At 36.3% G+C, this 20,491-nt stretch overlaps 1 protein-coding gene across 1 annotated transcript in view; it reads right to left on the reverse strand.

The window, feature by feature from the left end:
• The window catches only part of LOC128212806 (multiple epidermal growth factor-like domains protein 6), a 28,381-nt gene extending 8,101 nt beyond the window's left edge, over positions 1-20,280 (reverse strand). Inside the window, exons 1-6 of the mRNA XM_052918127.1 lie at positions 20,077-20,280; positions 7,271-7,420; positions 6,868-7,071; positions 4,160-4,417; positions 3,381-3,473; positions 703-2,436 (exon numbers count right to left, since the gene is read on the reverse strand). Coding sequence (XP_052774087.1) covers positions 703-2,436; positions 3,381-3,473; positions 4,160-4,417; positions 6,868-7,071; positions 7,271-7,420; positions 20,077-20,161 — 2,524 coding nt within the window. The 5' untranslated portion in view covers positions 20,162-20,280. The remainder of the gene's footprint in view (positions 1-702; positions 2,437-3,380; positions 3,474-4,159; positions 4,418-6,867; positions 7,072-7,270; positions 7,421-20,076) is intronic.
• Positions 20,281-20,491: the final 211 nt, after the last annotated feature.

Below are 20,491 nucleotides of genomic sequence, written 5' to 3' on the forward strand. Positions count from 1 at the left end.
CGATACATCATTAAAAAAGATTCAATGCGTTGTATATATTGTAAGTTTTTGACATTTTGTTTTCTTGCAATTGAATAATCTGGTATATAGCCCCTTTAAGTTAAAATGGTACCATTTCTTTAAATTCAACACATTCCCTAACTGCTTTATTTCACTGGTAGATCGTGTTGTGCTAAATGAATATTCTGCAATTAAATTATCAATATCAAGTTTTTAATAAATGAAAACACCATTTTAAAGAATATGTTTTTTCACGAAATAAAATAATTCAAGAAAAATTAATTACAAAAAAGGTAATTCTTAAAATCTTAAGATGCTTCTGTAATATGGCTCCTGAGGGACCCGCACGATGAAGAACTACAATGTTTAGGATGCACTTTTTCTCCCAAATAAGATTTATCACAACGAATACAATTGTTTTAATTTACAGAAAAAGGATGGATAAGCATGGGAAAAAAATGGTTATAATGAAGAATCATAACTGTGCTTAATTTGAAAGAAAGTTGCAGAAAATATGTTGTTTTTTCTACTTTATGAGACAATAGTTGATCACTGTAAATCTTTTAAGACTCACCAGTCATTTATTAAATGTGCGTTTTCAGCCATTAAATACACAGTTACAATCTTTATCACTCAAAATTTATGTTTGTTATACATACTGTGTACATATTGATTTTAAATACGAGTGTCACTTTAACTCACCTGGACAGGTTTTATTACAAAATCTTCCATTCTTTCCAAACGGACATGTAACACAAGTCCCATCATCTTGGGCACAATCCGCCACGGATCCTTCTACAGCACAAGTTCTCGAACAGATGTCTGTACACTTAAAACCATACGACCCCGGTTTGCAGCCAAAACATTTGCCCGAATCTTGATCACAGTTCATTGCGCAGTTGTTTGGGCATGATTTGTTGCAGAATGGGCCATAGAACACGCTTTTGCATCCAAAGCAATGACCAGAGTCTTTATCGCATTTGCTTATACAATTTGCACTGCAGTTTAATTCACAGCTTAGACTGTAGTATCCGTCTTCACATGAATGGCATCGACCGTCAGACTTCCTACACCCTGACGCCCCACCGTCATAGCGACATTTAGGGTTACATTTTTGTTCACATTTATCACCATAAAACCCAGGTTTACAATTTTTGCAATTGCCATCTTGCTGTTGACAGCCATGAACAAAATTAGAATCCAAACAGTTTGCATTGCATTCTTGATCACATTTGTCACCAAAGAAACCTTTTTTACACCCAGAACAAGCCCCTGTGCTTTGTTTACAATCTGTAGAGTTACAATTAGCAGGACATGTCTGATCACATTTGTCACCAAAGAAACCTCCTATACAACCAAAACACGCCCCTGTGCTTTGTATACAATCTGTAGAGTTACAATTAGCAGGACAAGTCTGATTACATTTATCGCCATGGTAAGTGTTGTGACACGCCCCCTTGCAGGTACCATCACGGATGTCACATATTCCATCCAAGCAGTGGCCGCAATTGTCACTACAGGACGTGTACTGCCCATATTTACCGCTAACACATTGGAGACATTGGCCGTCATTCTGTGTACACACAAGGCAATCAATTCCTGGACAGTGTTTGTCACAAGTACTTGTGTAATTCTCCCCGGAACAGCCTTTCGTGCAGGATCCGTTAGTCTCAATGCACCAATCGGCGAGTGTAGAGGTTTGGTTACAGTAGGGCCCACATTTGCAACTAACGCCGCTCCATTCCAACTCGCACTTGGAACACGTACTTTCTGACGAACACTCTAGACAATGGTCGGGACATTTTTCACACTGATTTGCAGATTTCAGATAAAACCCTGGTTGACATTCTATGCACTTGACATAACTTTCACAATCATAGCAGTTACTTAACTCAGTAATATTTGTACAGCTGACACATATTTTCTTTTGATATTTTTCATAGAAAAACCCTTTTTCACACTTCAAACAATCGCCAGAGACATTACAATGGGAACAATGATCATGCTTGCAAATCGCACTGCAAGTTGGTCCAGAGTATCCTTTCATACATTCGGTACACAGCGTGTCGTTATCACAAGACTCACAGTTATCTGGACATTTTTCCATACACCTGGACCCATACAGACCATCGACACATTTTGAACAGAGAGCATTATTGTTTACCGACTCACATTCAACGCAATCTTTAATCGTAACTGAACAAGGTATATCGCAATTATCCCCATGCTGGGTTTTGTCAGCACATGACACTTTACAAGTTCCGTTTACATGGCATTGGTTATTCAGACATTGTGGGCACTGGTCGCACATTTCCCCAGATCTTCGATTTCCCCCAACACAGGCCGTACACTTCCCAGACGTCTGATCACATCCAGCACAAAACTCGGAACAAGGTGTGTCACATTTCTCTCCATACCAGCCTTCAATACAATTTCCTGAAAGGAAATGAAGATTTCTTACAATTATTTAAGAACAAACTTTTTGTAAAAAAATGGTATACTATCACCGATCTCCTGAGAGACGCCATTTGCAAAACTGTGACACTAATTTGCAAAACACAACGCATTACTGTATTATACTATGTACAGGAAGATAGCATAGATAAGACACAGGCCAAAAAAATGGTGAGAAAACGGGTAAAAACTCCTATTACAAAAGATAGGATGCAGCGCAAAAAGTCAAAATCGGAGCCAAAACATTTAAGTCAGTGAGGTATTTATAACATGTATTAAATCAAAAACAATGAATTTGTTTAAATATTAGGCGCATTTCAATATCTTTCTTGTGTAGTTCTTTAATTATCTTCGTATTTCGGTAAATGTTAGTTGATTGCTATCAATAATTAACTCATTTTATTAAAGTAAACAATTAAGGCCACCGATCCAATACACACAATTTCTGCATGAACTATACATAAAATGTTATTTTCACACATACGGCAGGTACTTAAATATAAAAAATCATCATATTTAACGGATGCTTATTTATTACCTGTATATACTACAGCACAATAATAATTTTGATATTGTATCATAATTTTCAGATCACATTAAAGAGTAGACGTCATTAAACAAACAGCGCAAAAGAGTGCTTAAATTGTCATCTAATAATACTGTCAGAAGTATACAGACATTTGTAGATTTGTCCATAAACACACACATTAGCAGCTGCAGTTAAGAAATAGATTTTAAAACTCAATTAGTCAGATTGAAGTGGCCTTAAAATACCTTTATTTGGGCTCACAACTAGTTGTGTGAGGGTACCATTGTCTCAAAATATTGTTTGTTGAACTTAAAATAATAATTTCAAAACTTAAATGTGTACTTACTATTTAGACTTTACTGACTACTGACTACTGACTACTTTTTTATGCTCTTACCTTCACATTTGCCTCCGTCACGGGAACATTTCCCATCCTGACATTTGCCACACTCCTGATCGCATTTCTGACCCCATGTTCCATCACTGCAGCCTTAAAAATATATTTTGCAATTTTGAAAATTACTTTTGTTTTGTTAGATTTTACTTCATTAAAGGGGCTAGACACCAGATGGTCCAAAAATTGGCAAAAACGTTTTTTACACAAAACAAGCCTGGAATTGTTAATATTGGCTTGTATGAGGCCGATAATACATCATTACATGATTAAATGAATATTTTGTGGCTTTCTTAGCTGAGTTAACCTGTTTTAAAATAGCGCATAATGGTTACCCAGTTCATGGTTTGTAAGCATGTGAAAGTCACATGATTATTACAGATACATATACCAATGTTATTTATAAATTAACTGGGATTTATGTGGTCGACAGACCCAGTGAATATAATGTGCAAAATCTGCGAAAGATACATGTGTCGTAAGCGATAGGATACATAAGTAAGATTCAATGCATTGTTCACAATGATATCAATTTATGTTAGTTTTTGACAATATTCTTTTTTCTTGCAATGGTGTCTAGTCCCTTTAATTTAAAGACTACATTGTATTTATTAGAACAGGGGTAGTTAAAAGGTATTTGAAGTCATCTCTTAAAATAAGACATCAAATAGGGAAGGTTAGGGTCCCTTCACAATTTCATATGGACATACATGTATAATCGCCAGTTTTTCATGGGATTGTTTTTCATACATTCTTTAAGTAACCAGCCATTGATTACTTACCAATATCTTCCATAATTTCCACTTCAGCAAGCTGCAGATTTGCGTAACGTGACCAGTCATTTTTTCTATCTCCCCTTTGGTTGAACACGGTGATGTGTTGACCAATGCCTGAGCATTGCATTAAGGAAACTTCTGTGAGCTGATCGCCATTATACGATTGGTCTTGATGGCAGAAGTTGGTGTCAGAGTCAGAATAATCGGTTGTCTCATTTGTGATGGCGACAGAAAAACCAGGGCGACGAGGCGGTACGCTGTTATCTGCAGATAATAAATTTGAATATCATTACTTTAGTAGTTTTATAATGCTATCAAGTATGTACTTCCTTTCTATCAATATTGGAAGTTTTCAACTGAAATGTGGAAGTTAAAGTTTCTCAAATACAATGATTATTCCACATTTTTCAACTTGTATGTTAAAAATCAAAAAAATTGCAAAGTTCTGTAACTTGCCAAATTTACAGATTCATATTGTAATAAATCATTTTACTTCAAGTTTTATTGAAATTGTGACCATAGAAGTAAAATTGACACAAGGTTTTGATATTTTCGACTTCAAAGCTTTTAACTTTGAAAGTTTTCTTTAAAATTATGGAAGTTTTGGTATTTCCTAAGAATCAATTAAATAAAATTGTCAACTTTTACAAGAAGTTATTAATTCATTTGTTTAATGATCAAAGGCTTAGAAATATTACTATTTCAAAAATAGATGAAATGAACACTATTTATAATATTATTTCATTTTTGTTTTGTCTGAAAGTCGTCATTGCTGATAGTTAGCAGATTTTTTTTAATGAATTTAGAGGAAGGTAAGCCATTAAATTGTTTCAAAAACATATTTTCTAATTGTATACAACACTGGCCACCACTATCTCCAAACTGTGTCCAACTCTTTCCACCACTACCCTCAAACTGTTCACAGCTCTTACTATCATTATCCTCACACTGTATACAACTTTTAACACCATTACCCTCAAACTGTATACAAGTTACAACTCTTACCACCACTATCCCCAAACTGTATACAGTTTATACCACTACTAACCTCAAACTGTATATAACTTATACCACTACTATCCTCAAACTGTATATAGCTTATACCACTACTATCCTCAAACTGTATATAACTTATACCACTACTATCCTCAAACTGTATATAACTTAAACCACTACTATCCTCAAACTGTATATAACTTATACCACTGCTAACCTCAATCTGTATACAGCTTATACCACTACTACCCACAAGCTGTATATAACTTAAACCACTACTATCCTCAAACTGTATACAACTTATACCACTACTATCCTCAAACTGTATTCAACTTATACCACTACTATCCTCAAACTGTATATAACTTATACCACTACTAACCTCAAACTGTATATAACTTATACCACTACTAACCTCAAACTGTATATAACTTAAACCACTACTATCCTCAAACTGTATACAACTTATACCACTACTAACCTCAAACTGTATATAACTTATACCACTACTATCCTCAAACTGTATTCAACTTATACCACTACTAACCTCAAACTGTATATAACTTATACCACTACTAACCTCAAAACTGTATATAACTTATACCACTACTATCCTCAAACTGTATTCAACTTATACCACTACTATCCTCAAACTGTATATAACTTATACCACTACTAACCTCAAACTGTATATAACTTAAACCACTACTATCCTCAAACTGTATTCAACTTATACCACCACTATCCCCAAACTGTATACAGCTTATACCACTACTAACCTCAAACTGTATATAACTTAAACCACTTCTATCCTCAAACTGTATTCAACTTATACCACCACTATCCCCAAACTGTATACAGCTTATACCACTACTAACCTCAAACTGTATATAACTTATACCACTACTATCCTCAAACTGTATATAACTTATACCACTACTATCCTCAAACTGTATATAACTTACACCACCACTATCTCCAAACTGTGTCCAACACTTACCACTACTATCCTCAAACTGTATACAACTCTGACCACCACTAACCCCAAACTGTATACAACTCTGACCACCACTAACCCCAAACTGTATACAACTCTGACCACCACTAACCCCAAACTGTATACAACTCTGACCACCACTAACCCCAAATTGTATACAACTCTGACCACCACTAACCCCAAACTGTATACAACTCTGACCACCACTAACCCCAAACTGTATACAACTCTGACCACCACTAACCCCAAACTGTATACAACTCTGACCACCACTAACCCAAAACTGTATACAACTCTGACCACCACTAACCCAAAACTGTATACAACTCTTACCAGCATTATCCCCAAACTATATACAATGCTTACCACTACTATCTCGAAACTGTAAGCAACTCTTACCACTACTATCCTCAAACTGTATACAACTCTTTCCACCACTACCCTCAAAGTGTTCACAGCTCTAAATACTATCATTATCCTCACATTGTATACAACTTTTAACACCATTACTCTCAAACTGTATACATTAGTTACAACTCTTACCACCACTATCCCCAAACTGTATACTCAAACAGTATACAGCTTATACCACTACTACCCACAAACTGTATATAACTTACACCACTACTATCCTCAAACTGTAATCAACTTATACCACTACTATCCTCAAACTGTAAACAACTCTTAACACCACTATCCTCTACCTCTATAAAACTCTTACCACCAACACCCTGAAAGAATTTGATGTTAACATGATGTATAGGTAGCTTCTTTCCTAAACTGGCCCTCCACCATGCAATCGACTCATTGTCCATATTTTGAGCCCAAGCATATGTGTTGATATCTCCATCAACAGCATTCCCAGCTTCATTACTACCCTTGGTATCATGCTGTGTAAGGGTCAAGGCTGATGGATCTAATTTAGCTGAAAATAAAAAACTGTATATTTATAACAATATTCAAAAACAAATTTACAAAAAAAATCAACAAAACAAGAGCAGCATTAAAATCTCCTGTAAGGTTTTTGAACAAATTATAGCCATTAAACCAGTACTTTTGATTTTAAATATTTGTTCATGCACCTGGGTATTTACTAATCAGTTTTCAACTTAAATTTCACCAACCCAGCTGTATTTGACAGGTCGGGCCTCCCCATCTATAACTGCACGATGAACACGAGCCATCAGCCTTACAGGACGCAAGGTCGGCACAGTGGCAAGTGAGTTGACATGATGATCCAAACTCCTCGGGACCACAGGGTGGAACGCCCTGACCTGTGTAACATTAAATAAAATATTGTTTTAAGTGCAGACCTGAAAGTTGTGTATACATCAACATGCATGTCTAAAAACAAGTTTAACCTATGAAACCTAAAGTTTAAAACTACATACTAGTAGTCAAACACTAACCAACTTTCTTCCAAGTTAAATTATGATACACTCACATAAATATATTGAGACACTATATATAATATACTGTATACAACAATATAATCAAAGATTCAATCTTACTCCCAAATAAGATTTACCACAATTAATAATAATAATAATATTGTTTTAAATATAATTCCAAAAAGGATGAATTAATGTCGAAAACAATGGTTCTTATGAAAGATACCGAGTTTACTTTATAAAAATGGCAATAAAACACAGTATTTCTACCTTATGAGACTTAAGTAGACCGCACTAAATCTTTTAGCATTCACCAAGACAATCATTTAATATTTTTGCGCTGTCTGCTTTTAGATACACGGTTACAATCTTGTTACTACTAATTAATAGTTTTACTAAATGCATTATTAAGTAAGTAGTTAAAGGTTTATCAATCAAAATTTAGGTTTGTTTTACATGTGTAGGTATTGCAGGGGGTCCAACGTGTTTTGTGTTTGACGAATTTTAAGTGAGGGAATTGTGTGATGCGGAATAAAATGGCGGTGTTTGAAGATATTTTGGTGTTATGGGAGGTTATTTTCACCTGGTAGGTAAGTTGAAAATAGAAAATTGCGTGAGTTGAAACTGTGTTTTTTTAGTCAAAGTGCACCTCTCTTGTACTTGTACCTATTTTAGCTTTTTTCGTTGAATATTTGCATATTTTTTTTTCGACGGTTAGTGCACTTACATGGGCCAATTTTTGTATGTTTAAACACCGTTTATGTTGGGCGAGGAGGTATTATGCAGTTTGTGTGTGATGCAGAATCGGAATAAGCGTGCTTTAATAGAAGTGTAATTTAGACACGGGTTGTAAGACATGTTATTATTCATAACAAAATGCAATTTGTTAGCAAATAAGAACTTACAATGCTAGGTGGATGAATTCACAGCTAGAGTTCGGAAATGTTTAGTTTCCCGTACATGATGACTAAACTGATATATACAGATCCCGATTGTAATGGATGTACGGAAATATTCAACTAGCATTACCCGTACAATATGGAAACATAGACATGTTGTGTTTCCCGTATGCGCTTATTGTTCATGAATGTTTAGTTTCCCCGTATATGATGAATATACCCATGCGACATATTCGGTATGAGTGAAGGGGTTCACTCCTAAATGTTTGGGCTTATGTATAAACACATACGACTATATCACTTTAAGTAAATCGTGGGAATTAACTATTAACTAATACATTTTTCAGATAAGTCCACAGACGACTGTTTCAATTTATAGGTTACCGAAGAAATGGGGTGCATAATTAATAAATGTTGTTTTTTAATGAAAAGCGGCACTTTGTATATTTATAGTCAGCACTGTCTTTTTCTCGGGTAATTTTATGGCCATGTCGCGTGGAGATCATTTGTTAGCATAAACCACATGGCCAGTGTAAATAAATAAATAAATAAATAAATAAATAAATAAATAAATAAATAAATAAATAAATAAATAAATAAATAAATAAATAAATAAATTTAAGATTTAGACGGCGTCATCTGTGTTCAAAGAAAAGAGACCGATTACTTATTAAAAACAACAAAAATATTAATTAATTTCAAGTTCTCTAATCGCACGTTATTCAAATTGCATTAAGTTCTGATTTGAAACATATTGTTTATTTTCGTGGTAAAAATACTGTATAACAAGAGCTATCACAGTATGTGACGAATGCCCCCGAATGTGACATTGACCTATGAACAAAGCCAGTACATGAAAAGTTAAAGATCAAACACTGACATGTCGCCTTAAGGGGCCAAAAAAACTTAACTATGGGATTGTAAATCCTGTATGCTTGACAACAATACAGAGTTGGTCTTGCAACTGTGATATTGCCTTTACGTGTCAAATACATATGGCAAGTTATTTTAATTTTAATATTTTAATTGCCACTGAACATTAAAATATACCACCAATACATGACAAACTACACTCTTATGTCCTTAAATTGAGCATTTCGTTGTAAATAAACACCTTAGTGTATCTTTCACCTTAGATGTAGGGACATGGGTCTTGCACGCGACACGTCGTCTTGGTATGTCGAACACATGTGGCATGTTATTTTAAAATCCGTCCATACAAGAGAAAGTTACAGCCCGGACACGACAACCTATACTCTATGTCCTTATATGCAGCATTCCATTGTGAATAAACACTAAGTGTGACCTTGACCTTATAGATAGGGAAACGGGTCTTGCACGCGACACGTCGTCTTGGTATGTCGAATACATGTGGCAAGTCATTTTAAAAATATGTCCATACAAGAGAAAGTTACAGCCCGGACACGACAACCTATACTCTATGTCCTTATATGCAGCATTCCATGTGAATAATTACTAAGTGTGACCTTGACCTTACACGCGACACGTCGTCTTGGTATGTCGAGTACATGTGGCAAGTCATTTTAAAATCTGTTCATACAAGAGAAAGAAACATCCCGGACACGACAACCTATACTCTATGTCCTTATGTATGCAGCATTCCATTGTGAATAACACTAAGTGTGACCTTGACCTTAGAAGTAGGGACACGGGTCTTGCACGCGACACGTCGTCTTGATATGTCGAACTCATGTTGCAAGTTATTTTAAAATATGTCCATACAAGGGAAAGTTACAGCCCGTACACGACAACCTATACTCTATGTCCTTATATGCAGCATTTCATTGTGAATTAACACCTTAGTGTGACCTTGACCTTAGAGGTAGGGACACGGGTCTTGCACGCGACACGTCGTCTTGGTATGTCGAACACATGTGGCAAGTTATTTTAAAATATGTCCATACAAGAGAAAGTTACAGCCCGGACACGACAACCTATACTCTATGTCCTTATATGCAGCATTTCATTGTGAATAAACACCCAAGTGTGACCTTGACCTTAGAGGTAGGGACACGGGTCTTGCACGCGACACGTCGTTTTGGTATGTCGAACACATGTGGCAAGTTGTTTTAAAATATGTCCATACAAGAGAAAGTTACAGCTCGGACACGACGACCTATTCTCTATGTCCTTGTATGCAGCATTCCATTGTGAATAAACACTAAGTGTGATCTTGACCTTAGAGGTAGGAACACGGGTCTTGCACGCGACACGTCGTTTTGGTATGTCGAACACATGTGGCAAGTTGTTTTAAAATATGTCCATACAAGAGAAAGTTACAGCCCGGACACGACAACCTATACTCTATGTACTTGTATGCAGCATTCCATTGTGAATAAACACGAAGTGTGACCTTGACCTTTGAGGTAGGGACACGGGTCTTGCACCGGACACGTCGTCTTGGTATGTCGAACACATGTGGCAAGTTATTTTAAAATATGTCCATACAAGAGAAAGTTACAGCCCGGACACGACAACCTATACTCTATGTCCTTATATGCAGCACTCCATTGAGAATAAACACTAAGTGTGACCTTGACCTTAGAGGTAGGGACACGGGTCTTGCACCGGACACGTCGTCTTGGTATGTCGAACACATGTGGCAAGTTATTTTAAAATATGTCCATACAAGAGAAAGTTACAGCCCGGACACGACAACCTATACTCTATGTCCTTATATGCAGCATTCCATTGTGAATCAACACCCAAGTGTGACCTTGACCTTAGAGGTAGGGACACAGGTCTTGCACGCGACACGTCGTCTTGGTATGTCGAACACATGTGGCAAGTTATTTTAAAATATGTCCATACAAGAGAAAGTTACAGCCCGGACATGAGTTATTAAGCCGGACGCACGGACGGAAGGACGGACGGACAGACGGACGGACGGTGCGATTTTAATATGCCCATCTTCGGGGGCATAAAAATAAAAATAAAATTTAAGAAGCCAGATTTGGTTTTTACATTAGTTTATTTAAAACGGCTCTAATTGTTAGCCTACTTTCTTCTTAATTTTATTCCTATTATGAACTTCCTTCTCATTGAAAGCGGTTGAGCCTAACCCATCTGAGGAAGTTGAAATAAAGTTGCCCTTTAAAGATGCACTTTCAAACATTGACAATTTTGACATTTTTTTATTTTTTGTGTTATCAACTAAATTTTCCATCAATGCCTTCATTTCAGTCATATAAGATCATTCACAATAAAACAGTGTTTGTATACCACGTGATAAATTACGCCATATATGCTACGTCGGAAGGCAAAACTTTGCTTAATATGAGGACTTAAATCAAAGATAACTTTTCATTTACAACACCATTTTAAATAAAACAAAGGACAGTCTATGCCGCTTAAAGAGCCCCGCATTTGTTTCATTTCCGAAATTTGATTAGGTCATTGGTTTCATCAAACACTTCGACAAACCTGTTTCCAACATGATGTTTTGACAGTGCTCCGTCAGACGGCCGTATAGTGAAAAGGTTTGTCGAAGTGTTTTAAGAAACTAAACTCGCAATCAAATTCTGGTAATAGACCGAAGGTGGGGCTCCGTAAGCGGCGTAGACCGCGCTTTGTTTCATTTAAAATGGTGAAGAAATAGTGAAGTTATCTTTGTTTAAAGTATTTTTTAAATCAAAATATTGCCCCCCCCCCTACGTAGCATTTATGACGCAATTTATCACGTGGTATACACACACTGTATAACAGATCTCAACTATTTTGAAAACTGCCGAAATATTTTGTTTCCTTATAAAAGTGTTAGTATCATAGTAACGCGTTTAGCCATAAAACCATTGGTATTAGGGAGTTGCAATAAAGATGCACTATCTTTAAAGCTTTCTAAGATTGACAATTTTTACTTACTTTTGTATTTAAGTTTTGTCTTAGAATCAGCTAAATTTGCCATCAATGCCTTCATTTCAGTCATTAAGATAACCCACTATAATGATATCAACTGATCCGTTCTACTGTGATACGGATCTTAATTGCTAAAAGACTACCAAAGATTACAGTTTCTAGTGCTTTGAGAGTGCATCATTAAAAAGCCTAGACTTAGATATATATATATAGGTCGTGTCACATTTTCTAATGTTTTTTTTTTCTTTCACGGGGCTTTCCAGTTTCATGGAGAAGGAGCCTTGCGATGAATTGGCCATATTGCTGTTTTATATCAGATCTGCATGTCTCTAAGCCATAAAATTGTTGTGTTTGTACAATTTCTATTTTTCAGGACCTGATGTCCGGGCGCAATTTGACATAATGCATGAAGCCTAGAAATCGCATAATTGAACTCAGTTGTGTAATGGTTTCTTGATGTTTGGTATGTTGTTGGTAGTCTGTATAAGTTGTTGTTTGACAAGACAGTGTAATTTTAATAATACAACATTATGTATGACATGTATGCAATGGCCACAATGAAAGAATTATCGTTAGGCAGATCTAGAATGAAAACAAGAGATGTTTGTCAAACATTATGCACCCCCCCCCCCCCCCCCCCCCTGAGCGCCATGTCGTAAGGATTATTTGGACAATTAAATGAAATATGCATGGACCGAAATGACATGTGATTTGTCATTGACATTGGATGCATTTGAGGCAGTTTTAAGATTATGACCATTACAAGTCTTAGGATGGTATGAACAGCTTTAAATCATTTTCAGATGGTGACTGTTATTTGCAGATAAAAATGTATCCTCTTAGCAGCAAGTAAGTATAAGTATGACAAAATTTTAATGATGAATATGAGTTATGACAAAGACCATTGACCTCAAAATCCATACGGGTCATCAACTGGTCACTCCCAACCCAAATGTCAAGTTTGAGGACCATGGGTACAGGAATTGTCAAGATATCACATATACAAGGTTTTTGCGTTCAAGGTAACTGTGACTTTGACCTTTGACCTGAAGACCCCTTAAATTAAAAGGGGTCATCTTCAGGTCAGGCCCAACCCCAAAGTCAAGTGTGAGTTATCACTCGGACAACCTTTTACAATTCAAGGTCACTGTGACCTTGACTTTTGACTCAATGACCCCTAAAATCAATAGGGGTCATCTACTGGTCAGGCACAACCTTCATGTCAAATTTGATGACCATACGTATAGGCACTTTTGAGATATCACTCGGACAAGCTATGGTCTACCGACGAACCGAATGACCAACCAACCGACCTACCGACCTACCGACCGACCGACATGTGCAAAACAATATACACCTCTTCTTTGAAGGGGGCATAATTAACATTGATTACTCAAACATGCTTTTTTTAATCTTATGAGTTTATATAATTTATAGTTTTTTTCTTATGTCTTTAAAGAATGTCTTATAAAAACAAGAGGCCATGAGGGTCTATGCTCTACTGGCATGGCTCTTGTGGTCAGTTAAAATCCAAAGCATGTATGGGTAATAGGCAACAAACATATAGTTCACATTTTGTGTTTCGGTTAGCTAAAAACGTTGCGCGTTCAACATTAACATTTGTTTTCAAAACTGTACTCATGGTCAAATTTCACTGCTGTAGCTTCAAAATTAAGAAAGTAGGTCAAATGGTCACACTTAAGGTTATCCAAGGACAACCTCGATACTGGTTTGCAAAACTGTACACATGGTCCACATCTTATTGCTGTAGCTTCAAAAATAAATAAGTAGGTCAAGAGGTCACAAACAACGTCATCAAAGTACAAAATAAATATTTTTTTACAAAACAGAACATGGTCCAAATTTCATTGCTGTTGCTTCAACAATAAGAAAATAGGTCAAAAGGTCACAGTCAAGGTCATCCGAGGACAACATTGATGCTCAATTGCAAAACTGTACACATGGTCCAAATTTCATTGCTGTAGGTTTAAAAAATAAGAGAGAAGGTCAAAAGGTCACAGTCAAGGTCATTCGAGGACAACATTGATGCTCGTTTGCAAAACTGTACACATGGTCCAAATTTCATTGCTGTAGCTTAAAAAATAAGAAATAAGGTCAAAAGGTCACAGTCAAGGTCATTCAGAGACAACATTGATGCTCGTTGGCAAAACTGTACACATGGTCCACATTTCATTGCTGTAGCTTTAAAAATATAAAGTAGGTCAGAAGGGTTGGGGACAACTTTGGACCCAAGGGCATAATTTCAACTGTTTTAATAGAGGGTCATCATATGATGCTCCACAACAAATATTAAAGGTATGAGCCTTGTGGTTTGAAACAGGAAGATTTTGAAAGTTTTTTTTTGTATAAGTCTCTAGGACACTTGTTACCCCCGGGGCAGGGCCAGTTTTGACCCCAGGGGCATAATTTGAACAATCATGGTAGCAAACCACTAAATTACGCCTATTTAAAATAGCAAGGGTCTGCCTAGCGATTTCAGACAAAAAGATTTTCAAACATTTCCAAATTTAAGTTGATCAAACCTGTGAACCACAGGGCGTGGACAGTTATGACCGCAGGAGCATAATTTGAACAAACATTCACAAGCAATTGTGTTTAGATGGATGCACGAATGACAGACACTTTTGGTCTTTGGCCAATAGAGCTAAAAGCAACCAATCCCTTTAAACTGTAATTTTGATCAATTTCAACAAGAACAAGAGAGAGTACAGCATAAAACCAACAGCACAAGGTTGTGGCTCTTTAATCCTAGACTTGGCTATAGACTTGGCTCAAAATAGCATTTTAAAAAAAAAATACTTTCAAAGGCCATAATCTAGTCATGCAAGGTCGGGTCTAGCTGGTTTTCAAAAGGAACTGAGCTCTGATAGATATCTACATACAGTACAAGTTTGATTGAGATACAATCAAAACTGAAGACTGTATAATGTTCACAAGCAATAGTTTACAGACAGACTGACGCACAAACGCACTGACGAACGGACGCACATACGATGTACACATTGCCATCGCATAAAACGCGTGTATTTGTTATTTCTTACCATCCGTGACTAACGCGGTCAAACCCTACCTATGTCCATCCCCGATATGGTACGTACATTCATCCGTAAACGTGGCGTATACGTAAAGGTTAGTACATCCATGCCGTACACGTTGCGTGTACAGGGTCCATCCCGAACATGCGAGTTTACAGATTCCGTACATCCATATATACATTTTTGCCAAAAGATGCTATGGATAAAATTTGTATTTCTTCAAAGATACGTAAACAAAAATAAACTTGAGCTGTCACAGAGACACTGCGCTCGACTATTCCGCCGCTTTTAAGATAGGAATTGCAAAGTGAAACATGCATAGATCACTGTAAAATAAGATTGAATGCAAAACCTTATCGAGTATTATAAGTCAAATAATAAAGCGGCAAAATTTGTATTGGCAAGATAGAGTAAGCATACTTGACTGTTTAAATATTTCAATGCAATGCAAGTTGCGATGCAATACATGATGTATCTGCTGAGATATTGACTTAAGTGTGGTTACATGCAAAACCTTAATCTTTCTAAGTCGAATAATTAAGGGCCATCATTTGCAAAACACAGTAATCTTACTTGGTTTTTCAAGTAGGTTGGATGGTTGAGTACCATTGTATCAAGTCTCAATGCAATACACCAAGTAGTTGCTGAGATATTAACCTATGTTTGCTTACATCCAAAACCTTAACCAGAATTTCTAGGTCAAATAATAAAGGCCCATAACTGCATTATATTCAAAATATGTGTTATCTAACTTGATTAATTAAGTATGTGAAAGTTGGGAATACACATCTAAAGTTTCAATGCAATATATGATGTATTTGCTGAGATAATGACCTAAAGGTGCTTACATGCAAAACCTTAACCAAGGTATGACGCCAACGCCGACGCTTTGGTGAGTAGTATAGCTCTCCTTATTCTTCAAATAGTCGAGCTAAAATGGCACATTTTTCATATATATAATTGATAACTCCGTATATCCTCGGGTACGGGGATGGATGCACGGAAGTCGGTACACGTGGTGTTCCGTATACGTATTTGTGCACGGGGTCCGTACACGTTGGGTGTACCGGGTCCATACACGTTGGGTGTACTGGTCCGAACATACCGTATATTCAAGATGTACGGGACCTTTTCTTCCCGTATATTCAACCATTTTCCACAGTGAAACCTTCCATTTTTTAAAAGGTAGATTTGTTATTTTCTTTTAAAATATGTCATAAATTGATTTTAAAAACACACAGATAGAAACACTCATAAGTTGAACTAGTGGTTTCTGTTGTTGAAATGTGCTTGGGTGACAAGTAAGCCCATATTATGGTGTTCTAGGGCATATGCCATGTGCATGCATTATGCCATGTTTACGCCTTTACATGCATATAAGTTGCCAGAGACCGGTTAATGCTACATACGCATGCTCTGACAACAGTTTTACGGACCAAAATCTGTACTTCAAGTGGTTTGAAAGAACTTTCCTGCAAAATGCAGTACTATAACGCCCAGTGCAATTAATTAAAGACGGTGCATCAACCAATGCAACCAAGATAAGCGTCCCTTGTCAGCTTGCAACTAACGGCGGCTTTACATCGACCATCAATGTCTGTTTTCAATCCGTCGCCAACACCATCACCAGCGTCGCCGGCCGTGATCATCCACTGTTCGGCAGGCTTGATTCCACAAGGTATCGTTATTGTGCTAATTGTACCTACGCCAACACAAAAATCGATGACAAGCAACAGACTTGGACGATCAAAGATACTTATAAGATCTGAAGTACAGCAGGAACTCGAAGAGAAGGAAAAACAAAAGCACAAACTAACAGAAGCAGAAAAGTCAACAACATAGAATTGAAAGACGTGTGCAAAAGGAAAACGAAAGGTCGAAAAAAAAGCTGAAATTGAAAAAATTAAGTAAGTGAGAAAGTGAAAAATGAAAAAGAAAGGGTTAAATATGTGAGATCATTTAGCAAAATGAAGAGAAGACAAAAAACAAATATTCCAAAAATGTATTGAATCTTGAAATTTAATCATCTCTCACAAATTGCACTATTCCACCCTGTTGCATCAGGTAAACTATGAAGAAGATGATCATACGTAACGTGTAGATCGTAGGGATGTGCCATTATGGTAAAAAAAGAACTGGACTTTAGGGGGCATATCTGGTTGCGCTGGAGCCGACTAATGCACAAGACATCAGGGCAGTTGCTGTTTTTAACTTGTACAAACCTATGTTTTTGCTGATTCCTGCACATGTATTTAAATGGAAAGTTATTTGAATGAACTCATTGTTAAAGTATGATCGGCTCCTTGCTTCATATACTTATTGCAGAATTTAATAAGATGTTGACATTGTGTTACATCCTAATTTGAGAATTGCACAATTATGTTTGGTAAAAAAAAACATTATGCTACTATACCTGGCAAAAACATCATAAATTTAGATTCTATGACCTAAACAGGAACGGCACTACATGTATATTGCAGCATTATAAAGTCCGGGCGGTATTCATAACACTTCTTTAGTCATTTCCTAACTTAAGTCAATTTTTTAAAATTTTCTTGTCAATTTAAAAGAAATATATAAGTGTTTTGAACATTTAAGCATTTTTTTTCAATTAGGTCAATAAAAATAATGTGTTTTGGAAATTCTTTTCTTATTATATCATATGACTAAAGAGATACTGAAATTAGCAAAGTGCCTAAAGTAAGGAAATGACATAAAAGTTTAATGAATACCGCCGCAGGAAATCACTTCAGACGATTCACATGTGAAGTTTTTCCATCAAGTGCTTGAAAGACTTGAACTAGGCTATGACTATATATCTAATCTTTAAACTGCATTTGATTTCAAACCCTCAAACACGAGTCTTAAGATGTTCTTTAAGGTTGGATCTTTTGAGGGTTTTCCCACATATAACATACTTGAATGACTTGCTATTCATCTCTGTTCGCCTGGCTGTGCAAAGTCTGCATTTGTTGCAAATGTTTTATGGCAGGTTTATACTATATAAATATATTATTTTTGTTCCCACACTTAATTTATAACAAGTTACAATGAATGACCAACATACATAGTTTTATCATAATCAGTTTGATTTTCACCATTACCCTCCAAGGGAAATATATTTGTTAGTGTTAGAATATTGTATTTATTTTTGCCCGAAAAATTGCAAAAACATCTCTGGGTAAGCTACTTGACTTTCACACTACTTTCCATACATGTAATAGGAATAGGATGTTCGTACGTTACTAGTCTTCAAAGAAAAAGATAACTAGTTTAATTAACGCACCAGTCAATTGTAACCACGCCCCCCCCCCCCCCCCAGGTCCGTGGGTATACCGGGGATAGCCGGGGAAATGGGCCATGTTTTACCTTTCAGGTGGCTCTGCAATGCCGGCTGAGTGCGGTGGTTTTGTCTTCCCGCCAAAAATAGCGGTAAATGGGTCTTACCTAAGGTCCCTGGGGTGCACGGTATTTGGCAGAGATTTTACCAGCAGTTCGTCCCCGCAAGGCAGGGATTTTACCCAGGCTTGACTGGACCGAAAGTCAGAGACCCTGCTTTTACCCGGACGTTTGGGGGAGGGGGGGGGGCGTGGTTACAATTAACTGGTGCATTTTCACCAAATCAAAAATCGTCAAAGACTCTGAAGCAGCCCTTTTTTATGGACCACTGTATGGGAACAGACACCGGATATAGCTCAAAAAGTGATAAATCGATAAGCGTTTGATTTTGACACATGGTATTTTTTTTATTTATTTTTTTATTTTACGGTAATATATATTAAAATCGAAGATTTTCGAATAATTTGATCCTGTGCATTATACGACTATAATGGAAATGTGTCTCCTCTTTTGTATTATAGCACAATTCTCGCCGAAAGTTTCATGATCGCTCACAAATGTTCAATAATGTGGTACGATTTCAAACATTAAACAACAAATAGAAAATAAGAATAAAGACTGATTCGAGTGATTTCATTGTAATTACATCATCTAGTTTTGTGTAAGATATCTGAATACGATATGTTTTGTTGTTACGGATATATTCATACTCTTTGATGCCCTGGCAGTGTACTGGGGATAGATTAAGCAAATAAATAACTGCACAGGGGATAGCTATTAAGTGGACTGAGGATAATAACGATGTATTTAGAATAACGAGACTGTGATAATGATTACAAATTTTTATCTCTACGCAAGTTCGATGTTATCCATATCGAGGGTCACATTTTACATGCTATCCCCATTACACATTTCTCAACTTTACTGTGAACATTTTTAAGGGCATATCTTTAACAGTTAAATAGTAACTGTCAATTCGTACAATAAAAATAGTTTAGATTAAGCTGGTAAAATCATTCGATTTAGATTATTTTATTTCTTCAATATATTTCCTAAAAATAACAAAACTTGTCGATTTTTTTGGGTTTGAGGTGATCATCTCAGATTTGAAGAAACCTTTTTCATGGTCTGCTAAATCGTAAGCATTATAAAGTACACCATAAGCCAAATTTAGCATTCAGCTAATAGTTAAAGTACTTGTTTCATTTGTGGATGCGATAGATAAGCGTTAACACAGCAAGATCTTACCTCTTGTAAAGAAAAACAACTGCATATTTGTCTGTTTACTTATCACTTTTTGCGCTATATCCGGTGTCCGTTACCCAACATTCATTTCCATTGTTAAAACACTTAGTGTACGGATCCTTACCATGTGCAGCTTTCACAAGCCATAATACTATGACCGTCAACATCAGACTTTGCATTCTTATGGAATGATTTCGATTTCTCTCCATTCTAGGCTACATTGTGTGTTTTATATATAAACTTTACTTCCTGTTTTATCTAATTTTACGAAGTAGTCGCTCACAATCCTTTATACTTCCGAATAAATCAAACCTTATAATAAGCACAAGCTGGCGACCAATAGTATCGACCGAAAATTATCGTCCCTTGATATTTTTCAGATACGTGTGATTTACAAAGCCAGCGACTAATAGGAAAGGCTACATACCACTAATTCACGTTAACATACTCATTAATATCACCCGCTTTTTAATGCTTTTCTTGAACACTTTCAATGCTTCAAAATTGGGCAAAGTATATTTATTACTTGCAATAATTTA

Source organism: Mya arenaria, chromosome 13 (genome assembly GCF_026914265.1).
Source record: "Mya arenaria isolate MELC-2E11 chromosome 13, ASM2691426v1".
NCBI classification, from domain to species: domain Eukaryota; kingdom Metazoa; phylum Mollusca; class Bivalvia; order Myida; family Myidae; genus Mya; species Mya arenaria.